The sequence below is a fragment of the Brassica napus genome, chromosome C6 (genome assembly GCF_020379485.1).
Source record: "Brassica napus cultivar Da-Ae chromosome C6, Da-Ae, whole genome shotgun sequence".
NCBI classification, from domain to species: domain Eukaryota; kingdom Viridiplantae; phylum Streptophyta; class Magnoliopsida; order Brassicales; family Brassicaceae; genus Brassica; species Brassica napus.
The window spans coordinates 46,011,783-46,035,483 of NC_063449.1; the positions used below are offsets into that span (position 1 = coordinate 46,011,783).

The following is a 23,701-nucleotide window of genomic DNA, read 5'->3' on the forward strand; positions in this document are numbered from 1 at the left end:
TATTTTCAAGTTTCATCAGTTGCCTAATAAATGTTTTAAATACTTGATTTAAGTTATTACAACAGTCTTTGACCCAAAAAAAATTGTCTTTTTTTGTCTTCCTAAACCCTTAATTAAAATCGTTTGATTAAATTTCATAGCTCCTCGTCGAAGGTTTTACAAAAATGTGTAGTGTGACTGACTGTTGGTTAATTATAGGGTCTGTTGCCATATACTAATGAATGATTAATCTTAAAACATGTTACAGAAAATGAAGGATGTGGAGTAAAAATAACTGGGTTGTTTGGGTGACAAGAAACGTATTATTTTTTAATTTAACACGAGGGAAAGAAAAGTATTTTCTGTCGTGAACGTTCATACTTCGTACCTTTGACTATGCCCTATTCATATTCCAAAAAAAAAAAAAAAATTATGTCTACATTAGTTTGTGAATTTTAGTTTACATTAGTTTGTGAATTCCGTAATTTTAGTTTTTTTTTTGTCACTGCCGTAATTTTAGTTTTCTAAAAGCTGATGAAACGTTATATGAACAAAAACTGTCTTCTAGAGTTATAAACCTGTCTTAAAAAATTGTAAAAGAAGAACTTTTATGTTATTCTCTCTCTTAATTTGTGAATTTTTATTTCAAATACTAAGAACTTCTTTTAAAACCTCAGGTTGGAGTAAGTTGAGAAATGTCTTTGAATTGTATCAAACATGGTTCCAAATTTGCTGCAGGTGCTGTTTATAAAATTTATTTTCCATTACCTATAGAATGTTAGAGATAAACTTGAAGTTAACTTGAAGCCCAAGTTAGACTAATCCTATTAGTATTGAGAAAAGGAAATATGCTATTTATGTGTTTTAGGGTTTTTGATATCTCTATATAAGAAGATGCTGAGTTGTGGCATGAACTTATGAGTTTGATAGAGATCGTGTGAGAGCTTAAGTTTTGAGAGATTTTCTTAAGCTAATAAGAGAGTAATTCTTATTGATCTTTGAGTTCTTAAACACACTGCGATAATATTTGGTATCAGAGCCTCTTCGATATGGGAGACATCACGACGACAAGTTCTGCTGGTGCGATAACAAAAGGAAAAGAAGGAGGAACATCTTCGATTAGTTGTCCAATGCTTACTACAACAAATTACACAGTTTGGTCCATCCGAATGAAGATCTTGCTCAAAGTACACAAAGCTTGGGAAGTGATTGAACTCGACACTAATGAAACCGAGAAGAATGACATGGCCATTGCGTTGATCTTTCAATCCATACCCGAAGCTCTTATTCTTCAGGTCGGAGATTTGGACAATGCAAAGAAGGTATGGGAAGCAATAAAAGCAAGACATATGGGAGCAGACAGAGTCAAAGAAGCCAGACTTCAAACTCTAATGGCTGAATTCGATCGCCTAAAGATGAAAGATAACGATACAATTGATAATTTTGTCGGAAAGCTATCTGAAATAGCATCTAAATCCAGTGCACTAGGAGAAAACATCGAGGAAACGAAGCTGGTTAAAAAATTTCTCTCATCCCTACCGCGAAAGAAATATATACATATAGTTGCTTCCCTAGAACAGGTTTTGGATCTTAAAACTACTAGCTTTGAGGACATTATCGGGAGGTTAAAAGCTTATGAAGAAAGAGTATGTGAAGAAGAGGAGGAAGATGTTCAAGAAAATCAATCGAAATTGATGTATGCCAATATGGAGATGTCGCAATCACAGCACAACCGTGACTACCAAGGAGATTATAGAAACAAAGGTCGAGGTGGACGTTTCTATAATAGAGGAGGACGAGGACGAGGCAGATCATATAGAGACCTTGACATGTCGAAGATTACTTGTTTTCGATGTGATAAAAATGGGCACTTTGCGTCAAGCTGCCCGGACAGGTTACTAAAACTACAAGAGGCGTATGAAAATAAGAACGATGATACACATGAGGCTGATGCATTGATGGTGCACGAAGTTGTATATCTCAACGAAAGAAACGTGAAGGCAAAAGAGTTCGAAGCATGCTCGAATGGAAACAACGTATGGTACTTGGATAATGGCGCAAGTAATCATATGACGGGGAATCGACACTACGATGAAACCATCACAGGTAAAGTATGCTTCGGTGATGACTCTAGAATCGACATTAAAGGAAAAAGTTCGATTTTGTTCTGCTGCAAGAATGGAAACCGAAAAACCCTGGCTGATGTGTATTTCATCCCTGATCTTAAAAGTAACATTATAAGCCTTGGCCAGGCCACTGAATCAGGATGTGGCGTCCGTATGAAGGAAGAATATCTCACTCTCCATGACAAGGAAGGGAACTTGATCACTAAGGCTAAACGATCGCAGAATCGTTTGTATAAGGTTATCATGGAAATCATAGAGACCGAGTGTTTTCAAGTTATCGGACAAGATGATGCAACAACGTGGCACGCACGCCTTGGACATATTGGAACATAATCATTGAAAAGGATGGTCAAGAAGGAACTTGTTGTCGGGCTGTCAAAGCTAACGGTTGACAAAGAGACATGTACTTCATGTTTACTTGGGAAACAAACCAGACGTCCGTTTCCACAGTCCACTACCTATCGAGCAGAGCACATCTTAGAGCTCATCCATGGTGACCTATGTGGTCCGATTTCTCCACCAACAACAGCAAGAAACATATACATCCTTGTCATTATCGATGATCATTCAAGGTACATGTGGTCCATCCTTCTAAAAGGAAAAGGAGAAGCATTTGACAAGTTTCAAAAGTTCAAGGCGGTTGTGGAACTCGAAACAAAAGCGAAGATTAAATGTTTTCGAACCGATAGGGGAGGAGAGTTCACGTCTACAGAATTCAATGAGTTTTGTGAAAGATCAGGAATAGTGAGGCATTTGACTGCTCCATACTCTCCACAGCAAAACGGGATCGTTGAGAGAAGAAATAGAACCCTTTTGGAGATGACAAGAAGTCTATTGAAGCATGTATCTTTGCCGCTTCATCTGTGGGGAGAGGCTGTACGTCATGCGACGTATCTTATTAATCGTGTTGGTACAAAAGCTTTAACAGACCAAACTCCATACGAGGTTTTAAAGGGAAGAAAACCTAACATAGAGCACTTACGTATCTTTGGTTGCAAGTGCTATGCTAAAATAGAAAAACCCTTTCCGAAGAAATTGGATGATAGATCAAGAACCCTGATTCACCTAGGGACAGAACCGGGCTCTAAAGCCTACAGACTGTATGATCCTATCAGTCAAAGGGTGGTAGTGAGCAGGGACGTAGTTTTTGATGAAAAGAAAACATGGGAGTGGACGTCATCGAGTTCTGAAGCGCAAAGGGATGAACCAGGCACATTGACGATCACATATGGAGAATATGGAAACAGAGGAGTGAGGGAATATGAAGATAGAGATGAAACAGAAGACAAGAGTGATGAAGTCATCGAAGATCAAAGTGCAGTGCCTATCTTACCTGATAACAGTGCAGATGATACAACAGAGATGGTTGAGCTAAGAAGATCAACGAGAGTGAGTAAAAGGCCGGGTTATCTAGACGACTATGTATACTTAGCAGAGGCTGAAGGAGAACGACTTTTACTATTGATAAACGAGGAGCCGTGGGAGTTTAGTACTGCAGTAGAAGAGAAAGTGTGGAGAGATGCATGTGAAGAGGAGATATCATCAATCATCAAGAACAGAACATGGGATTTAGTAGATCTTCAAGATCAAACGCAACTCCGATGGTACTATAAACAAACATAAATCAAGACTTGTTGCCAAAGGATTCATTCAAAGGCATGGGATCGACTTTGAAGAGGTTTTTGCTCCAGTTGCTCGAATTGAAACCGTCTGTTTCATCATTGCTCTAGCTGCATCTCACGGATGGCAAATACATCACTTAGACGTCAAGACCGCGTTTCTCAATGGAGACCTGAAAGAAGATGTTTATGTCACACAGCCAGAAGGTTTCATAGTAGAAGGGAGTGAGCATAAGGTTTACAAACTTAACAAAGCACTTTATGGTTTGAAACAGGCCCCGAGAGCATGGAATGAAAAGTTGAATAAAGTTCTTGGAGATATGAACTTTGTGAAGTGTTCAAAAGAAGCGTCACTATACCGTAAGCGTGAGAAAGAGCATATACTCCTGGTAGCTGTGTACGTAGATGACCTTTTGGTCACCGGATCGAGTGTAATCATGATTCACGAGTTTAAGCATGGGATGTCAGCACAGTTTGATATGAGTAATCTCGGATTATTAACCTACTATCTAGGCATTGAAGTCTGCCAGTCCGATGGAGGGATAACACTGGTGCAAGAACGATATGCAAGAAATATATTGGAGGAGTCTGGGATGATTGAGTGCAACACAGTTACTATTCCGATGGATTCGGGACTGAAGCTTTCAATGGCTGGAGATGAAGAACCAGTCGACGAGAAGGAGTACAGAAGACAAATAGGTTGCTTGCGGTATCTTATTCATACACGACCTGATCTATCTTATGCTGTGGGCGTGTTGAGTAGATATATGCACGAACCAAAGGTGTCTCATGCAGCAGCACTCAAGCAAGTACTTCGGTATGTAAAAGGAACGTGCTCACACGGTCTTAAGTATGATAAGGCGGGCAAGAGAGAGCTAGCAGGTTATGTTGACAGTGGACACAACATTGATGAAGATGATGGAAGAAGCACCACCGGACACATCTTCTACCTAAACGATTGTCCAATCTCGTGGTGTTCAATGAAACAAGAGACTGTGGCTCTTTCCTCTTGTGAAGCAGAGTTCATGGCAGCCCCCGAAGCAGCTAAACAAGCAATATGGCTCCAAGAGTTACTTGAGGAAGTCAACGAGCAAGCGTACCAGAAGACAACAGTCTACATTGATAACAAGTCGGCGATTGCATTGATAAAGAATCCAGTATTCCATGGACGAAGCAAGCACATACACAAGCGATATCACTTCATACGTGAATGTGTAGAGAAAGAACAAATCGAGGTTCTTCATGTGCCTGGAAGCGAGCAAAAGGCGGACATACTAACCAAGGCACTTGGGAGAATTAAGTTCAAGGAAATGCGAGATCTTATTGAAGTTCAAGAAGTGAAGAAAGTAGACTTCAAGTTTAAGAGGGTGAATGTTAGAGATAAACTTGAAGTTAACTTGAAGCCCAAGTTAGACTAATCCTATTAGTATTGAGAAAATGAAATATGCTATTTATGTGTTTTAGGGTTTTTGATATCTCTATATAAGAAGATGCTGAGTTGTGGCATGAACTTATGAGTTTGATAGAGATAGTGTGAGAGCTTAAGTTTTGAGAGATTTTCTTAAGCTAATAAGAGAGTAATTCTTATTGATCTTTGAGTTCTTAAACACACTGCCATAATATAGAAACCAAATAAATTTCTTTACTTTTCTATGATTTTATTATTATTTTTTACACCTCCATAGTTATATATGTTTATATATTTAATTTATTGTATTTAAACAAACTTCTTCTTAATAAAATTTCAATAACTTCTGTCAGATAAAAGGAGGGGGGGGGGGGGGTAAATCGCTAATTTTGTCAACACAAATTTACATATAATAAAATAATTAACTATTCAATTTGGACAAGCCTGTTAACTAAAGTGAACTTCTATATGGGCCTAAAAATCTTAAAAGTGGCCCATTAAAGATCATCTGCTCGAAACCAGCAGAGTCAAAGAGCGGCAAATCGTCGTCAAGAGACTTTCCCTTGCTGAATCTGTAACGTTGTCTCAGCTCAGGCGTGGATGCCACAATGCAAGGAGGATCATCTGGTATCGGTTACGGTTTAAAGTATCAGGTACTTTCGCAATCTCGATCTCTCTTCAATCTACAGCTTCTGATGGTTGCTTTTGCAGGCGAGATGTATATCGGATGTGAAAGCAGACACGGATCACACCAGCTTCCTCACTGGAACACTAAGCCTCAAAGAAGAGAACGAGGTGATGGATCTTTTAGATTGCATTTGTCTCTTTATCCGGATCTGAAGAGTTTCTGATTGGTTAGGTTCATCTGCTTCGTCTGTCATCTGGTGGATCTGAGCTGGTGTGCGAGGGTTTGTTTTCGCATCCTAATGAGATTTGGGACCTTGCTTCTTGCCCTTTTGATCAACGCATCTTCTCTACTGTCTTCTCCTCCGGTAATTTGAGCGTATTAGTAGTTAAAAAGATAAGACTTTGCGATTGAAAGAACATATTTTTAGGAATTTAGGCGGAAAGGAACTGTCTTTACATTGTAGACTATGCATTTGCACTTGAAAGTGTGTTACTTTTAAAGGACCCTTTGTCAATTTATGGAACCATGATTCATCCGGTCCAATATGGCAAATGTCAAGAGACTTATTACAATGTTGTTTCCGTTTTAAAGGCGAGTCATTTGGAGCAGCGATATGGCAGATTCCTGAGCCGTACGGTCAGTCAAATTCATCAACTTTGGACTGTGTTGCCTCCCTTGATGCACATGTTGGTAAGATCAATTGGTGAGTTTATCTACCGAGTGAGCTCCAAGAGTCCTAGAACGTGTTACTTTCTTATCCACATTCTCATGAACGTATCTCTTTTCCCTCTTTGTGGAAACAGCGTTCTTTGGTGTCCCTCTGGAAAATCGGACAAGCTAATCAGCATGGACGAGCAGAACCTTGTGTTGTGGAGTTTAGACTCTTCGAAGAAAATTGCTGAGGTGGTATCTAAGGAGACGGCTGGTATGCGGCATTCTTTATCTGGTGGAGCGTGGAATCCACATGATGTGAATTCTATGGCAGCGACTTCTGAATCATCTATCCAGTTCTGGGACTTAAGGACTATGAAGTATGTCACCATTTTTTTTATATACTCTATTCCTGCTTGCATAGCTAGCGGCTTCACCTAATCAATAGTCTGTCATGTTTAGTTTGTATGTTCCAAATTCAGATACCTTTATGTTTGAGTTTGATATGTTTGCATGTTTACAGGAATGTTAATTCAATTGAACGTGCTCATGTACGTAATGTTGATTACAACACCAAGAGAGAACATATACTTGTAAGACCTGACTCTAAATACAAGCTGCACATATATAAAAAATATTGTCAGATTTTTGTATTATGTGTCTGTTGTGTAGGTCACTGCAGATGATGAATCTGGCATACATATCTGGGATCTTCGGAAAGCTAAGGTTCCTGTGCAAGAGCTCCCTGGTCATACACACTGGTAACTTTAGCTCTATGCTCATTTCTGGAATCTTTTTCCTTTCTTGATTGTGGTTCACGTAAATATAAACCTAATGCATTGGACCTGGAAATGTCTCTCATGTGACAATTATTACAGGACATGGGCTGTCAGATGTAACCCTGAGTATGAAGAGCTAATTCTGGTACTCGTTTTCTCATACCTTTACCTTCTTAGCACAATTGGAGTAACTATATTGTAACTGTGATTGTCACTATAAAGGCTTCAAGCTGAAATGCTCTAGATTAACTAGGATGATGCTTTTACCTGTTGAGCATTACAACTCGATGATTCAGGGACAATTTTGTATATTTTTAGAGTGTTGTTTCTGATTAAGTTTAACCAAACACAGAGCGTTGGAACAGACTCAGCTGTAAACTTGTGGTTTGCTTCGGCATCTAGTGAGAATCAAGCCTCAGAAAGGTAGAGTTCTCTTTATCATCATCACACCCAAATCATTTGCAGTTTTTCCAACTTTTATTCCAACGCCTATGTTCTGCAGGTCGGCAGAAGCATCGCGTCAGCGTGTGAATCCGTTGCTAAATTCTTATACAGACTACGAAGACAGTGTGTATGGTAAATGCTCTTGGACCACACTGAGTTCATAGTTCAAACACTCCCATTGAAAGTTGATCATGACTACTAACATAATTGCTCCCACAGGCCTCGCTTGGAGCTCTCGCGAGCCTTGGATTTTTGCATCATTGTCATATGACGGCAGGGTACTTAACTAAGAACCTAAAGAACATTGGAGAATTAATAAAATAAATCATGTACTAATATACTTTGGTGTATGCTTTTGTTAGGTTGTGATCGAATCCGTCAAGCCTTTCTTACCGAGAAGATAGGTACATGCAGGTTGAGAAGAAGCTGCATTATCATGTTTGAACGTTTTTGAGAAGAAGAACAAAGAACTATTATTGTAACCTGTTTCTGATGTCTTTGGTCATCCCTGTCACTCAAGTCGCAAGCTAGAGAGAGATTTGCTACAATTCAATTTTATTATATAAGATTCTTTCTCATAATGATACATATGCCCACTTTGTTTTCCTTTTAATATAAGCTACATCTCTAACCAACCCCTGATTCTGGAGGATATTGCTAAAGTATGATTGAAAACAAAAATGGCTCTTTCCTAGAGAAACAAAGGACGCTCTATGTACACGAGACATTCAATAAGAAATGCTTACAACAAAGGCTTTAACCCCAAGGTTGGAAAAATTCACTCTGAAGTGTGTCCAAGCAGATGAGAGATTCAGTTGTAATGATGTGATGTAACTAGTCTGATAGCATTTCTTCAAGCTCTGGCTCATCAGAGGTAGATGGATCATCGTAGTCTAAACTCGTCCCATTGTACAATCCTCTGTCTTGAAGATCACTTTGCTCTTCCTCATAGTCTGGCTCCGACCAATCCGGCTCATCCTCTTCACTTTGACCATCATTAGGTACTGTTACTACTGCTGCTGCTGTGTCTTTATTTGTCGATTTGTTTTTCTTTCCAAGCTTTCTAGATTCTATTTGCGCCTTTGCCTTGGCCTCTGTGTCTTCGCATATGCACGTGGAAGGGTTCTCGTGAAACTCGCCTCTTCCAGCTCTTACTTCCTTTGGCTCTCCCATGAACCCTCTCTGAAACGAACGGACCCTAGAGGTAAACTCCTCCCAAGTCGTGTTCTCTTTGTTCAGGAACAGCCTGTAAAGCTTCTTTGCGTTTGGTCTAACCGTGGGCTTATGTCCAAAGTATCTCCTGCAAATTCAAAGCTTAAACACTTTGCAAACACCATCAAAGCCAAGAAGAAGAAGAAGAAGATGATGATGTTTTAAGTACCTCCTCCCAGCCAATATTTTAGCCATATTGCCATTGTTGTTGGTTACAAACACGTCGCTCTCATCACACACGAGGAAGTCTAGCGCAGCCATTCTCGAAGAGTATGAAGCAAAAGGCTCTAGCTCTTCCTTTGTAGCGATAGTGTCTTTTGAGTAAAAGTGTGGAAAGAGTGCTTTCAGAGGAGCCAAAGACTCTTCTCCTCCGTATACTTCACCAGACGCGACGTATATATGAACATCACTGCCGTATCCCAAAGCTCTGAGCATTAGTCCGACTTCTTCTGGAGTGAGTGGACACCTTCCTTGTCGCCTTTGCTTCTCCGGGTTGTTAATCTGCAAACAAAGTTGCAAAATTAGCTTTTTTAACATACAATGAAGTGAATGTTAATGAATAGGACATTACATGTAATGTTTTCCATCTTCTTCTGATTGCTGCAAGCTCTCTCCTTTCTTTATCACCACCACCGTAATAGCATCCAGAGAAAGCAAGCATGTCAGGCTCAAACCTGCCACAAAGCCATTATCACTTGCGTCAAAATATTCTTTTAGATTTAAAGGTGAAAGGTGGTGGTACCTTAGATGTAAAGCGATGAAGTGTTTGCTCCTCAGTCGCATGCGCCGGACCAATTCATTACCCATTTTAAGTATCGGATCAGTGAACTTAAGAGCATGGTAATTTACTCTACATCTTAGCTTCTGCAACTCGTCGCTCAACTTGTTTGAAAGTCTATAATCAAACTTATTCAGTTGAACTGCCTGAAGCATAATACAGAAAAAAAATAAGCCTACAGCAAGATACTTGTTCATAAGACAACACCAATTCTCCATGAGTACAAAATGCATCAAACAATGCAATAAAAAAAGAGAGCTTCAGGGAAGAAGGAAACTTACATGCCTTTTGTGAAGAACAGGTAGAACCCGATTAATATAGCATCTCTCGTTACATTTCCGTGGGACACGCATTCTACTTGGACTCCATGGTCTCCCTCCTTTCTGCGGAAGCTGCTTTACAACTCTAACGTCGTCAGACAGAAACGACACAAACCAATCAACATCAAAGATATGCGAGAAGTCACTGCAGACAAACGCACAACGTTACTAAGTCATTTTCCCTTTTGGGAGTGAAAAAAATATGAATGATTAGTCTGGTGCCGACCTGGCATCCTTCCAGTAAGACTTCTGGTCTAACTTTGGAACCACAAGAGTGGCGTTTAGAATCCTTGCCGCAACAACAGCATCTACAATCTGTTCAAAGACACGTCAGAACAAGGTGCTATATAATCCAATGTGACAATCAAATGAGATATATAAAGTATAAAGCCAAAGAAGGAGAATAGAACTAACTCCAGTTCGTTGTTGGTTCAAGCCACCACTGGTGGCGATTGCCAAGTATCGATCATTTCTCGTCACTGCTTTCGAATCTGCAAAGAGATAACTAAAAGTCAAAAGCCTGATTCAGTAGCTTAAAGTTTCCAACTTTGGTAAGATCAATGACACAACAAATGAATAATAAAGAGCGTTACACACTTGGGAACTTGGTGCTAGCATTGCTGCATCCGCAGAAGAACTCAGCGTTTCGTGAACGCCAGACATCACGATCTGATCTGCCTCCATCTCTCTGTAAACACACACAAGATCTAAGCCATTTTTCACAAAGTCGAAAGCTTTGAACTTTAAAGGAAGAAGAATAAACCCACTAACCGGGACTCGGAAAGCTGCTGATTTGATCGAATCACTGCCACTGCCTCCTCCAATGTTGATCTGCTTCAGTAAGAAAACGACATCGTATCAGAAGGGATCAAAAGGTGAGAGATTTATAGAGCGAGAGAGAGAGAGAGAGAGTACAGATGTGTGGCGAACGCGAGGTGGGAGGCGATCGGAATCTCCAGGATGGGGAGCGAGGAATGAGAGGAAGGCGAAGAGGACGAGGAGAGACAAGGAGACGGCGAAGACGAGAGGGAGGAGGCGGCGGAGACGGTTGTAGTAAGGGTAGCGCCGCCGCTGGAAACTCATGACGGCCGCCGCGCCTAGGGAGAGATTGGGAATCGAAACGTGTAATAAAGAATCAGAATGTTTCAGAATCACGAATCATGCTTTCTTTCGATCACGAGCGACAACGAGAGAGAGAGAGAGAGAGAGATTTGTCTAGAGAGAGAGATACTACGGTCTTGTGTGAGTGTAAATATTTATTTACCTGTTCACAAATAAATTGAATATTTACTTCTTCACATCAAAATATTTTAGTTAGTTAAACAATGAATGTTTTGATTTAAAAAAATTATTTAAAAATCGCTTGAGACTTGTAGAGATTAGAGAATATCAGGCTGTAAAAATTATACTTCTTCCGTTTCAGTTTAATTGTCGTTTTAGGTTTATGCACACAAATTAAAAAAACATTTAATTTTGCATATTTCCTAAATAAAAGTATTATTACATATACACCTAACCATATTGTAACCAATCGAAAAATATAATAAAAATATTACTATTAAATTTTGCATTGAAAACATAAAATGACATTTAAAATGAAACAAAATTTGAATTCTAAAATACCAAATAATATAAAACGGAGGGAGTATTATTTTTGTTAAAACATTTCCAACCCATTGATATTTATCCCTATAATAACATTCATAGTCAAAACTAAATTTTTTATTTTTTCTCTTTTTAAAAAAAAAATATTTATATTTTATATTTTAAGAAATGTTGTATTAAATATATACTATAGTAACTTTATTTCTATTATAAAATTTATCTATTTAAAAAGAAATACAGTAAAAATTGTTTTAAGCAAATAAAATTAAAACATTGATATATAGTTTACAGCTCTTTCATCCATGATTTAAAAAAGTACACTGAAAATTGTCTTAAGCGAATAATTTTTTTTTTTAAAAAATTGATAAAGTTTACAGCTCTTTCATCTATGATTTAAAATTTCAAATCAATTATGCATCACCGGTTTGGTTTACTAAACTGTTTTATAGAAAGACGTCAGCAAACAAAAAATAAAAACTCAGACCACCACCTTAGTTGTTAGGTGGTTTGTATTGCAAACGACTAAAGATGCTTCTAATCGCCGTGCAGACTCATCTCATCAAACTGTTCACAATGAACCGGCTAGACTCACCAGTTTGTGAACAGAGAATCAACAGATGTAGAGACGAAAAAGCCACCTACTAACCATACTTGTTAGATAGTCCTTTAGCCCATGGACTTTGCTCTTCCGACCATATAACCCTCACCCCGAGCATCGAGCACCACCTTAGATTCAAAAGCGCAGCTGCAAGATGCTCCCGCGAGTCTCTAAACAGCTCAATAATCTTCGTCTCAGCTTCAGGGTCTTCACTCGTGACAAAACTTTCCTCAAGCTCTGTCTTCTTCTCCTGAAGACTCTCTTTCACTTCTCCGCCGAGCATTCTTAGGCTCAGAACATTCAACGCTTCTATCCCCGTCGTGTGATACCCTTTCTCCACGTAACAGTTGAATACAAAATGGCATGTCGATGGGTCTGGATTCACTTTCTCTCTGCGCATTTGCTCCACTATGTACTCAACCACGTCGATCATTCCCTTCTCAAACGCTTTACGCAGAACGGTGTTGTATGATAAGACATCGAGGTGTATCCCTTCCGATGCAGCTTGGTCCAAGAGATTGAGCGCCTCCTCGAAACTCTCATCGTTCAACAAAATCTTCATTAGAGCAGTAAACGTGACCGCTTTTGGAGAAAACCCGTCACGGATCATCATGGAGACTAAGGCACAAGCTGATTTGTAAGAATGAATGATGCTGCAACAATCAATCATTATGTTGTAGGTAGCGGCGTCTGCAGGGTAGCCACATGCTTTCATCCCTTTGAATATTTTGATCACCATGTTAGTCTGCATATGTCATTTTTAAGAATAATAATAACCAATCAATATTGTGTAAACGCTATATGTGTGTGTTGGTGTGCAATGAAAAACTTACTTCATTTGCCTCAAGAAGTGATTGAAGCACTATGTTGTATGTAGGCGTCTCTAGATACATATTCTCAGCTCTTTGCAGGCGCCGGATCATCTCGTTCACCATACCTTCAGCTCCGAGGGCTCTCAGCTAAAACAAGGACAAAGTAAAGATTGATAGTATCGCCTCTAAAGGTGTTTTTCAGCTGCAGTTTAACTAGATAACATTACATCTGATTCGAATAGATTAAGGAGCAGAAACTAACCACGTTCCGAGTTGAGATAGGACTGTGCTGAAGACCATTTCTCACCATATCCATTTCTATAGCGTTTATTCTTTTGCAACAGTCCACTTGTGACAGCATGTTGCCTTCTTCATACGGTGCATTCACATTACCAAATAATGAAAAGAGCAGTTCATAAGTCCTCATGTCAGGACGCAGATTCAGCTGTTTCATCCTAGCCAATACTCGGACAGCACGCTCTGGTTGGTCCTACAAAACATTAGTAAGAAACTGTAACTCACAGTGACTTAGGTAAACCAAGGTATCGAAGGTAACTAACCAAGGAGTCACACGCAGCAAGAAGATTATTGAAAGGATACGCATACGAGCACTCAGACACTTGATCCAGTAGATGTTCAGCTAAATCAACTTGAAAGGCCTTACTGCAATACGCTGAAACCGTAGCGAGAGTTGAGTTATATGGTTTCAGATTCTGCTGCTGCATTACTTTCAACTGCAGTAGAGATTAAAAAAATTATTATAAAGAAAAGAGATGTGGATTGAACATTACATAAACACTTACCAGTGTCATCCCATATTCGTATGCTCCTGGAAACGCAACAGCTCTAATGAAACCATCATACGTGTGACTCGACGGTACCAACCCAAGATTCTGCATCTGAAGCATCAGCTGCTCCGCTAGCTCAGAGTTTTTAGATTGTCCACATGCGTGAATCACATCGTTGAACGACCACCTGAGGATCCTAGTTGCAGGGATGTTGTTACTCTGACCTTTCGGCAAAACCACGTTAGAAGACTCAATGCCATTGCTCTTTCCATGAGCATCCACCATTAGAGAAACCGTGTGATCATTTACTCCTCCTAAAGCAACTTTCTCTGATCTCGTCTGAGTACTTGATGGTATAGGGATATCTAGTCTCGTGGAGTGCAATTTTCCGCTTTTGAATTTGACAAAGAGCTCTCCTCTTGAAGCTAGAGCCACCATGTGTTGCAGTAATTCATAAGCTGATTTCAAATCACCCAACCTCGTAAAGGACCATATGAATTTTCTGAGCGAGAGTATACTCAGACTATAGTGGTCCACATAGTGCTTCAGTATTTCATTGACAGACGGTAGATTGCGCTGAAGAACTGCAAGCTGAAAATAATATTTAATCAGATAACAAAGAAAAGTAAAATCAATGCAAATGAAATCTCTGAGAATAATATGGGACACAATGAATGGGCCTTGAAGTACGCATGGGCATTCAGTTTTCGGTTCGGTTTTGGTTTGGATAATTCGGTTTTCAATTTTTCGGTTCTAGAAACTTAGGAACCGTTCGTTTATTTACAAACTTTGGTTTAGTTACTTTGGTTTTCGGTTCGAATAGCAAAGTTGGGAACCGACTAATATCCTAAATAAATTTGGTTTCTCAGATTTAGGAACCACCGTTCAGTTATTTACAAAATTCGGTTCGGTTTTGTTTGGTTATTTCGGTTTTCCGTTTGCGTAGCAAAGTTAGAAACCGGCTAATATCCTTTCGGGTCCAATTCGGTAAGATATGTTCTTGACTAACCTTGAGAAGTGCTGCATATGTTATCTCATTCTTCCCTACTCTCCTTTGATCCATCAACTCCAAACATCTACTAGCGTAATTCCCGTTTCTCGTTTTGACACAGGCTCCAAGAAAATAGTTATACACAGGCAAAAGAGGAGAGATGCTATCATTTCCCCCTAAAGCCTGAATAAACTCTGACGCCTGAACAATTATAGAGTGTTATTAGATGAGGGCATGTATGGATTCTACTTGGATACTGGATTTAGAATATTTATTACCTTATCCAAGTGTCCCCCATTACAAAGAGCTTGTACTATGAACAACAAAGATCTGCTGTCAAGATTGATTTCATTCTTACACATTGCACTGTAAGTCTCCATGACAAACTGCAGGATACAAATAACTGCCTTCAGATCCGAATAGTGTAATCATTCACCAAAAGAACAAGCCTAACCGATGCTTTATAAACTTATACCACAGGGTCAGGTGATCGGGCACAATACTTAAGAACGCCGTGAAAATCATCGGCACTAAGTGGATTGTTTCCATGTATTAGCTTTGAAAGTAGAGCAGAAGCTCCAGGCCTCTCTCCAGAGCGAAGTGCGTCAATAATCTTCTCTTGTAAAACCTTCCTCGTTGACTCATCTTGGCATTGAATAAATTCATTACCTGCACATGGAAGCATTAGATCAATAAGAGAGAGAGGAAACAGAACATAAAAGGGATGATAGTAAGACATACCTATCAATGTCGTGACACTACGAGAACAAGAACAACCACCAGAGCCACCATTATCAATTCCACTTCTTCCCAGTTCCTAAAGTCAAACCACCCATGTAAATCAAATTACAATCTATTAAAAAAAAAAACACTAACCATTAAACAAATCTCAAAAGCATAACAAGGAACGTGTAACTAACCCGAGATAAGGTTGGTCTAAACTTAGACGACGAGGAGGAGCTCACGATAAATCTCAATGGAGAACGCCATCTACATTGCACAAAAACAAGAATCAAACTCAATCAACATTCATTGAAGTAGTGATGATAGTCAACACTAAACCCAATTCGCCAAAACAACTTACAGAGCTCTGTACATTGCCAAAGATCAAAACTTTACGATTATATCACAGCTAAAATCTGCAAAGATCAAAACTTTACGAATTAATATCACAAACGGGAGCAATTGGGTTCATCAAAACTCCTTGAGATCGACAGAAAACATACGAAATGATCGAAGACTTCCTTCACGAAACTTAAAACCCGTTAGCAAAAGTTTTCAACTTTCGTCTTCGATTAGGAGACACAACTCAATTTCAGTAATGTTTGCTTTTTGTATCGATCTCACTCTCTGGTTCTAACAATGTCAAAGAGAAGAGAGCAAACGAAGAAACTCATTTCAGGTTTTATCAAAAACACGAAAAAAGCAGTTAATGGGCCTTTATCTGAAGTTAGCCCATTTACATTTCAGTAATGTTGTCTAAAGCTAGCCCATTTACATTTATCCTCTTTTTAATTCTCTCCTGGTTTTGTTTTGGTTACTAGCTGACCAATGAGTCAATGGCCATGACCATGAGGAATGGCTAGAAGCTACAACTAACTAGCTAGCAACAACCATGGAAGCAGCGTTATAGAAACATATAAGAATAATTTAAATAAAATAAATTAGGGAAAGTAAAAAAAAAACTGCAGCTATATATATTGACAATCTGCAAGACTCAGTTCCAATTATTAAAAGAGCACAGCAACAAATCACGAAAGAAAAAACAAAGCCATACAATTTTTTTTTCTTTGAGGTATTTGTATTTGGATATGCGTATATCTGCCAATATTTGTTTGTTTTTTTGGTCTGGTTAATGTCTTGTAGTTATATATTTTTCATGTCCTAAATCTCTATGTTCTTCTTATTATTCGCTTCAGTTATCTTCTTAATCATATTTCATTTATATATTCTCTCTCGTTTTTAAATTATTTTATTAATGGATTGATTAAGCAAACGCAGACACTGAGGAGTTGTCTTCACCGCACAAGATGTCAAGAACACAAATTCATCATCCTCCACTCAATCTTCCCTCCCCGACGGCGCCACCACCGGAGAAAACAACGTTAACCGTGAAGAGACGGTGATGACGTCGACCCAACAATCCAGCTCCGTTGCTGATCCGTTGCACCACCATCGCCACAGCCTTGCTAAAGTGATAGCGTTACGTCCAAGGAAGTTCACGGATGCGTTCATGGAGACGCAATTCAGATGTGAAGTGTGCGGCGAAAGATTTACAAATGAAGAGAATCGAAATATTCACAGGAGTGGACACTACAATAATCCATTTAGGAGATAAAACTGAGGAGAAGTGGAAATGCGAGTAATGCTAGTAAGCGTTACGATGTTCACATCTGTCTGCAAAAACTATCTCTAAGACTTGTGATACCATGATATTACCATCTTTTCTATTTAAAACTATGTTACCGTCTTTCTATTAGTTTCTTTCAATAATATTTGTTTACTTTGATAATTTCCGTTGGCAATGATGGTGTTCATATAATTGATCACATCAAATGAGAATACATATAAACTATAGTGTGAAAAGTAATTTCAAGCCCAGATTTTTTTTTTTTTTGTAGTCCATAATCTAAAAATGAACATAACTAATAACTTTGTTCTATCAATTGGTACTTAAATTTACCAAACTTCGTCAGATATTAACCCAATGATGTATTAACTTCTATCCATGATCGGCTTATTAGCGTTGAAATGTAACTTAATTATTTTATTCAACAAGCTTAGAAACTAAGTTTTTTCCAAAAAAGGAAAGGAAAAAATAGACACTAAATTAGCTACATAATTAGTATTTATATTAAAAAGTTTTTATAAAAAGATAACTGAAAAATGAAAAAGAAGTCTTAAATAAAATTGAAGTTGAATAGTAAGAAAACTGAACATTCTATTAGAAATTTAGAGTAAATTTATAAATTTTAGGAATTATAATGTATGGTTTAAGTTGTGGAGTATTTGGTAGATATAATAATAAGATGTAACCTACTTTAATAATTCTCCCAAAAATGCATGACCGATAAAAGTTGTAATAAAACCTGTAAGCACAAGTTTTCAACTTTCATCTTCGATTAGACACAACTCGTTTTCAGTAATGTTTACTTATGTATCGATCTCAGTCTCTGGTTCTAGCAATCTGCACAAAGAGATGCATGCGAACATGTCAAAGAGAAGAGAACTAACGAAACTCATCTCAGGTTTATCAAACACACCATTAGCAGTTAATGGGACGTTGTTGTTGACATGTTGACCGAAGTTAGCCCGTTTACATTTATCCTCTTTTTAATTCTAGTTCGGTATTTAAATTTCTCTCTGGTTTAGTGTTGATTAGTAGCTGACCAATGAGTCAATATGACCATGAGGAAATGGCAAGAAGCTACAACAACTAGCTAGCAACAACCATGGAAGAAACAATTATAGAAACGTCTAAGAATATTATTTAAAAAGAAAATTAGGGAAATTAAAAAAATGCAGCTATATATATTGAGAATCTACAAGACTTCAGTTCCTATCATTAAAAGAGCAGAGCAACAAAGCAAGAGAGATAAACAAAGCCATACAATTTTCTTTCTTTGAGGTATATGTATTTGCCAATATTTGGTCTCTTTGTTCTGTTAATGTCTTGTAGTTGTATTTTTTTTTTCTTCTTTTTACGTTCACAATCTCTATGGTTACTTCATGTTATTATTTGCTTTAGTTTTCTTCTAAAATCATATTTTATATATTTCTATTTTCTCTTTCATTTTTAAAGTATTTAATTAATGGATCTTTGTTGATTAAGCAAAAAGCAGACCTTGAGAAGATGTCTTCACCGCGAAGCTCAACTTCATCATCCTCCCCTCCGTCTTCCCTCCCCAACGGCGTCACCACTGGAGCAAACAACCCTAACCGTGAAGAGCCTACGGTGACGTCGACCCAACAACCCAACTCCGACGCCACCACTGGACCAAACAACCCTAACCGTGAAGAGCCTGCGGTGACGTCGACCCAACAACCCAACTCCGACGCCACCACTGGAGCAAACAACCCTAACCGTGAAGAGCCTGCGGTGACGTCGACCCGACAACCCAACCCCGTTGCTGTTCCGTCGCCCCACCGTTGCCACGACCCAAATGCTGAAGTGGTAGCGTTACGTCCAAGGACGTTCTTAGCGGCGGGCATATGCGAATTGTGCGGCAAAGAATTTACACAAGAACAGATTCGAGACTTTTAACAGGTGAGAACCCCACAATCCATAAAGGAGACAAAAGTGAGTAGAAGTGGAAATGCGAGTAATGCTATAAGCGTAAAAATGTTTGCAAAATAAAGTTATATCTAAGCTTGTTTATACCATCTTTTCTATTTAAACTATGTATCTTCTTTCTTGGTAATAATGTTTGTTTCCTTTTGATAATTTCCGTTTTCAATGATGTTGCTCGTATTATTGATCATATCAAATGAGAGTACATTAAAACTATAGTGTGACAAGTAATTTCAAGCCCAGAAACAAATAATTTTTTTTGAGTTCACGTAGAAGAAGAGGACGAGAAACATTTATTGTGAAATATTGAAGGCGAAAAACATTTAGATGATGTGACAAGTAACCTCGGTTCCTTTTCGAGAACAAGAACAACCACCATCCCCATTATCAATATATTCAACACTATCTGTAGCAAGTAATCTCGGTCAATTGGAATGTGAGTGACGTTTCAACGGTTATTCGACGTTTAAGTTAGATTAAGAAACCCACTGATTGGCCGGAGAACCAAATATCATGAGACAAAATAAATATGTTGTTTAACTTGTTTTAGATGATGTATAACTTAACTAACAATGGGCTTTTACATTTAGACATTTCCTACGCATACCAAATCAGATTAATATACTGTTAATGAATAAGCTAACATCTTCAATTTGATATTTTCAATGGACAAATCATACTCTTTTGTTATCTTAAATGTAACGATAAGAAAATAATAAATTGGAAAATAATGATCATCCCACTGAAGAACGGCAGATCCCATGCTACTCTCTCTCTTCAGCTGATCCTTAAACAACAGCAGTTATCTCTTCTTGCTCTGATATAGCTCTTAGTAAATTTAATCTGTAAAATTCCAATATGACCGAGATTAATATGGAATTCAGTCTCAGAAATAAATATTATACATGTGATATTCTAGTTATTTAATAAATGTACGTATACATACACTAGGGCATGATACTTTGTTAATTATGCTCCATCAGTTTCTTGAATATGTATGTTTAAAGATTTTATTTTGTTTCACAAAGTTGAATGTATTCAATTTTCTATGCATAAGTGATGTTTCATTTCCTAATTGACTCAAACCAATTTCAACAAAATATAAATCTTAGTTATAATAACAAACAAATTTAGTAATAGACTGAAGTTAAATCTGGTACTGCAAATGATTTACTGAAGTGTGTAGAACCCCAAAACACACAAAACTAGCTAGGTTAATACTTGTGCCTTGATGAACATAATATATCAACTTAATTTTATATGTTATCTATTTTTACATGTTATAAAATAATAAATATATATTGAATAATTAAAAATCAGTAACTATTACATATATAATTAAATTGGTGCGAACATATAAATCAATTTTATTAATCCAAACAATATTTTTTTCTATTTGATAGGATATATAATTAAATTTAAAATATATTAACATACATAGTATATTTTTAATATTAGTGTCTATTAAATGATGTTTTCTACTCATATGTTTTTTTTGATCATTTGTATCTTTTTATAGCAAAAACTTTAAATTATTGATAACAAAAAATTATTGTGGGATTAATAGTTTTAGTAATTTATAATTTTTTAAAAATTAAGTTGTCAATGTTTGTTCAAAGCTTTTATCAAAAAAAAAATTTTAAAGTAAATTTCAAAATTAAAATATTTATGCATTTTATATATATGGTTTTGAAAATTTAAAATAATAATAAATTGGACCTGAAAGCAATTTCAAAAAATTGTTCAAAGTAAATTTCAAAATTAAAATAATTAATTAAATAAGGTTTTTTACTTATATGATTTTGTAATCATTTGTATTTTGTCATAACAAAAAAATTAAACCATGAATCACAAAATTTGAACGTGAGATTTTAACAGTTTTAGTAATTTATAGCTGTTTTTTAAATTCAAATATAACATATACAAAAAAAATTTGAAATTTTATTATATGGTTAGTGTGACTGTGTTAATTTATTTTGATAGTTTAAAATTAAACAAATATGATAGAAGATACACTAATTTTTATCAAATATTTATTATTCAAAATCATTAATTGACGTATATACTTTAGCCATATTAGACAATTCCGTAACTTTTATTTAAGAAAATAATACAGAACATGAATTATGAATTATGGTTAGTTTAATAAAAAGTTTATTATATAATTAGATGAATCAACATATTATTCTAATGATTCTAAAAATCATCATATTGATGACACGTGTCTATAAAAAAGTTGTAATGTTTCTCAATTAATATATAAATGATATATAGAAACGAAATGAAAGGAGAATAATTTAACTTACCGTTACTCTGGAGAAGATCGGCCTTACTGATCGCTGAATTCTTCTTATTTGGTATCGGCAAATGCTCGTATCAAGTACAATCCCATCTTTTGATTAATAGTTGACCAATGATTCAATGACTATGAGGAAGACCTAAAAGGTTCAACAACTAATTGCCACAGCAACAACCATGGTAGAAACTTCCTTTTATTGATGAGATAAAATAAACATAAATGTCATAAAATTTGAACTTTCACACGGTTAAGTTTTGATTAATAGCTGACAATGAGTCGATGACCATGAAGGGCTAAACTATGTACCGTCTTTCTTAGTTTCTTTCAAATATTTGTACCGCCTTTGCCGATGTGACTGTCCTACCAGTTTGTCTATATAAACTAATGTACCTTCGTAGTTTCTTTCAATGATATTTGTTTCCTTTAGATAATTTCCGTTTTCAATGATGGTGTTCATGTTACTGAGCATATGAAATGAGAATACATCAAAACTATAGTGTCAAAATTACTTTCAAGCACTGAAAAAATAATTTTCTTCAGTCTAATCTAAAAATGAACATATATAACTAGTAACAATGATGTATTAACTTCTATTCATGACCGGCTTATATGACAAAACATCTTACTAAAGATTAGAAAAATATTACTAGCATTGAAATGTAAATTATTGTATACAACAAACTAGACACTAAATCAGCTACATAATTAGTATTTGTATTAAAAGGTTTATTTTGTAAAAAGATAACTGGAAAATAAAATAAGTAGTCTAAAATTAAATTTAAGCTGAAGAGTAAAAAAAGTGAACATTCTGTTTGAAATTCAGAGAAAAATTATAAGTTTTAGGGATTATAATGGTTTAAATTTTGCAGTATTTGGTAGATATAATAATAAGATGTCAACTACTTTAATAATTCTCCCAAAATGCATGACCGATAAAAGTCGTAATAAAACCTGTAAGCACAAGTTTTCAACTTTCATCTTCGATTACACACAACTTGTTTTCAGTAATGTTTAATAACTTATGTATTGATCTCACTCTCTGGTTCTAACAATCTGAACATGTCAAAGAGATCAGAGAACTAATGAAACTCATTTCAGGTTTATCAAACACACGAAAAAGCAGTTAATGGGACTTTGTTGTTGACATGTTGACCGAAGTTAGCCCGTTTACATATATCCTCTTTTAAATTCTGGTTAGGTATTTAAATTTCTCTCTGGTTTAGTGTTGATTAGTAGCTGACCAATGAGTCAATATGACGATGAGGAATGGCAAGAAGCTACAACAACTCGCTAGCAACAACCATGGAAGAAACAATTATAGAAACATCTAAGAATAATTTTTTTTAAAGAAATTAGGGGAACTGAAAAAACTGCAGCTATATATATTGAGAATCTACAAGTCTCAGTTCCATTTACTAAAAGAGCAGAGCAACAAAGCAAGAAAGAAAAACAAAGCCATACAACAAAAATTTCTTTGAGGTATTTCGGTGTGCATATGTTTATATTTGTAAATTATTTGGTCTCTTTGTTCTTGTTAATTTCTTGTATTTATATATGTTTTCTTCTTTTCCTGTCAGTCTCTATGGTTACTTCATGTTCTTCTTATTATTTGCTTCGGTTTTCTTCTAAATCATATTTCATTTATATATTGTATTTCTTTTTTAAAGTATTTTATTAATAGATCTTTGTTGATTAAGCAAAAAGCAGACCCTGAAAAGATGTCTTCATCGCACAACAACTCAACTTCATCATCCTCCACTCCGTCTTCCCTCCCTGCCGGCGCCGCCACTGGAGCAAACAACCGTAGCCGTAAAGAGCCTGCGGTGACGTCGACCCAACAACCCAACTCCGTTGCTGCTCCGTTGGACCACCGTTGCCGCCACCCAAATGCTGAAGTGGTAGCGTTACGTCCAAGGACGTTCTTAGCTACGGGAAAATGTGAATTGTGCGGCAAAGAATTTACACAAGAACAGATTCGAGAGTTTTAACAGGTGAGAACCCCACAATCCATAAAGGAGACAAAAGTGAGGAGAAGTGGAAATGCGAGTAATGCTATAAGCGTAAATCTGTCTGCAAAATAAAGATATATCTCTAAGACTTGTTATACCATCTTTTCTATTTAAACTATGTATCGTCTTTCTTGGTTTCTTTCAATAATGTTTGTTTCCTTTTGATAAATTCCGTTTTCAGTGATGTTGTTTGTATTATTAATTATATCAAATGAGAGTACATTAAAACTATAGTGTGACAAGTAATTTCAAGCCCAGAAAAAAATATAATTTTTTTGAGTTCACGTAGAAGAAGAGGACGAGAAACATTTATGGTGGAATATTGAAGGCTAGAAACATTTAGATGATGTGACAAGTAACCTCG

The 23,701-nt window shown here is 36.8% G+C and overlaps 4 protein-coding genes and 1 long non-coding RNA gene across 7 annotated transcripts; 3 read left to right on the forward strand and 2 right to left on the reverse strand.

The window, feature by feature from the left end:
* Positions 1-5,592: 5,592 nt before the first annotated feature.
* LOC106406305 (WD repeat-containing protein DWA2) lies at positions 5,593-8,269 on the forward strand. Its single transcript, XM_013846932.3, has 12 exons — positions 5,593-5,785; positions 5,844-5,927; positions 5,992-6,124; positions 6,352-6,463; positions 6,564-6,791; positions 6,935-7,004; positions 7,084-7,172; positions 7,290-7,335; positions 7,543-7,613; positions 7,693-7,766; positions 7,854-7,912; positions 7,997-8,269. The coding sequence occupies exons 1-12, from the start codon at positions 5,741-5,743 to the stop codon at positions 8,036-8,038; spliced, it is 1,053 nt and encodes a 350-aa protein (XP_013702386.1). The 5' UTR covers positions 5,593-5,740; the 3' UTR covers positions 8,039-8,269.
* On the reverse strand, positions 8,173-11,237 carry BNAC06G36980D (O-fucosyltransferase 16). 2 transcript variants are annotated; one of them, XM_013846931.3, is made up of 10 exons: positions 10,860-11,237; positions 10,716-10,775; positions 10,542-10,632; positions 10,359-10,435; positions 10,171-10,259; positions 9,906-10,089; positions 9,589-9,770; positions 9,418-9,520; positions 9,016-9,347; positions 8,173-8,934 (listed from the first exon to the last, which is right to left on the reverse strand). In XM_013846931.3, the coding sequence occupies exons 1-10, from the start codon at positions 11,025-11,027 to the stop codon at positions 8,469-8,471; spliced, it is 1,752 nt and encodes a 583-aa protein (XP_013702385.2). In that variant the 5' UTR covers positions 11,028-11,237; the 3' UTR covers positions 8,173-8,468. The 2 variants fall into 2 exon arrangements, with proteins under 2 accessions (XP_013702385.2, XP_013702384.2); XM_013846930.3 differs by having other exon boundaries at positions 10,716-10,778.
* A 639-nt stretch (positions 11,238-11,876) lies between these two features.
* On the reverse strand, positions 11,877-16,134 carry LOC106402420 (pentatricopeptide repeat-containing protein At1g76280-like). 2 transcript variants are annotated; one of them, XM_013843152.3, is made up of 12 exons: positions 15,965-16,134; positions 15,823-15,877; positions 15,659-15,728; positions 15,480-15,555; positions 15,214-15,407; positions 15,017-15,124; positions 14,757-14,939; positions 13,763-14,338; positions 13,520-13,693; positions 13,222-13,449; positions 12,981-13,106; positions 11,877-12,892 (listed from the first exon to the last, which is right to left on the reverse strand). In XM_013843152.3, the coding sequence occupies exons 2-12, from the start codon at positions 15,834-15,836 to the stop codon at positions 12,191-12,193; spliced, it is 2,451 nt and encodes an 816-aa protein (XP_013698606.1). In that variant the 5' UTR covers positions 15,837-15,877; positions 15,965-16,134; the 3' UTR covers positions 11,877-12,190. The 2 variants fall into 2 exon arrangements, with proteins under 2 accessions (XP_013698606.1, XP_048617441.1); XM_048761484.1 differs by having other exon boundaries at positions 15,984-16,133.
* A 2,171-nt stretch (positions 16,135-18,305) lies between these two features.
* LOC106405416 (protein indeterminate-domain 6, chloroplastic-like) lies at positions 18,306-19,198 on the forward strand. Its single transcript, XM_048761485.1, has 2 exons — positions 18,306-18,366; positions 18,571-19,198. Exon 2 carries the CDS (start codon positions 18,592-18,594, stop codon positions 19,000-19,002), a length of 411 nt encoding a protein of 136 aa, XP_048617442.1. The 5' UTR covers positions 18,306-18,366; positions 18,571-18,591; the 3' UTR covers positions 19,003-19,198.
* A 3,472-nt stretch (positions 19,199-22,670) lies between these two features.
* On the forward strand, positions 22,671-23,475 carry LOC125589153. Its single transcript, XR_007325330.1, has 2 exons — positions 22,671-22,807; positions 23,026-23,475. It is a non-coding gene; the product is annotated as an uncharacterized LOC125589153 (long non-coding RNA).
* The last annotated feature ends 226 nt before the right edge of the window (positions 23,476-23,701 follow it).

Excerpts from the sequence above, each read along its gene's own strand:
- LOC106405416 (XM_048761485.1), top strand. The coding sequence starts at position 18,592 with ATGTCTTCACCGCGAAGCTCAACTTCATCATCCTCCCCTCCGTCTTCC.
- LOC106406305 (XM_013846932.3), top strand. The coding sequence starts at position 5,741 with ATGCAAGGAGGATCATCTGGTATCGGTTACGGTTTAAAGTATCAG. Across the intron at positions 7,767-7,853 it reads CTACGAAGACAGTGTGTATG|GCCTCGCTTGGAGCTCTCGC; the intron begins GTAAATGCTCTT and ends TTGCTCCCACAG. Across the intron at positions 7,913-7,996 it reads CATTGTCATATGACGGCAGG|GTTGTGATCGAATCCGTCAA; the intron begins GTACTTAACTAA and ends TGCTTTTGTTAG.
- LOC106402420 (XM_013843152.3), bottom strand. Across the intron at positions 14,940-15,016 it reads ATGGGGGACACTTGGATAAG|GCGTCAGAGTTTATTCAGGC; the intron begins GTAATAAATATT and ends ATAATTGTTCAG. Across the intron at positions 13,694-13,762 it reads ACGAATATGGGATGACACTG|TTGAAAGTAATGCAGCAGCA; the intron begins GTAAGTGTTTAT and ends TCTCTACTGCAG.
- BNAC06G36980D (XM_013846930.3), bottom strand. The coding sequence starts at position 11,027 with ATGAGTTTCCAGCGGCGGCGCTACCCTTACTACAACCGTCTCCGCCGC. Across the intron at positions 10,260-10,358 it reads TGAACCAACAACGAACTGGA|ATTGTAGATGCTGTTGTTGC; the intron begins GTTAGTTCTATT and ends GTCTTTGAACAG. Across the intron at positions 10,090-10,170 it reads TCTTACTGGAAGGATGCCAG|TGACTTCTCGCATATCTTTG; the intron begins GTCGGCACCAGA and ends GTTTGTCTGCAG.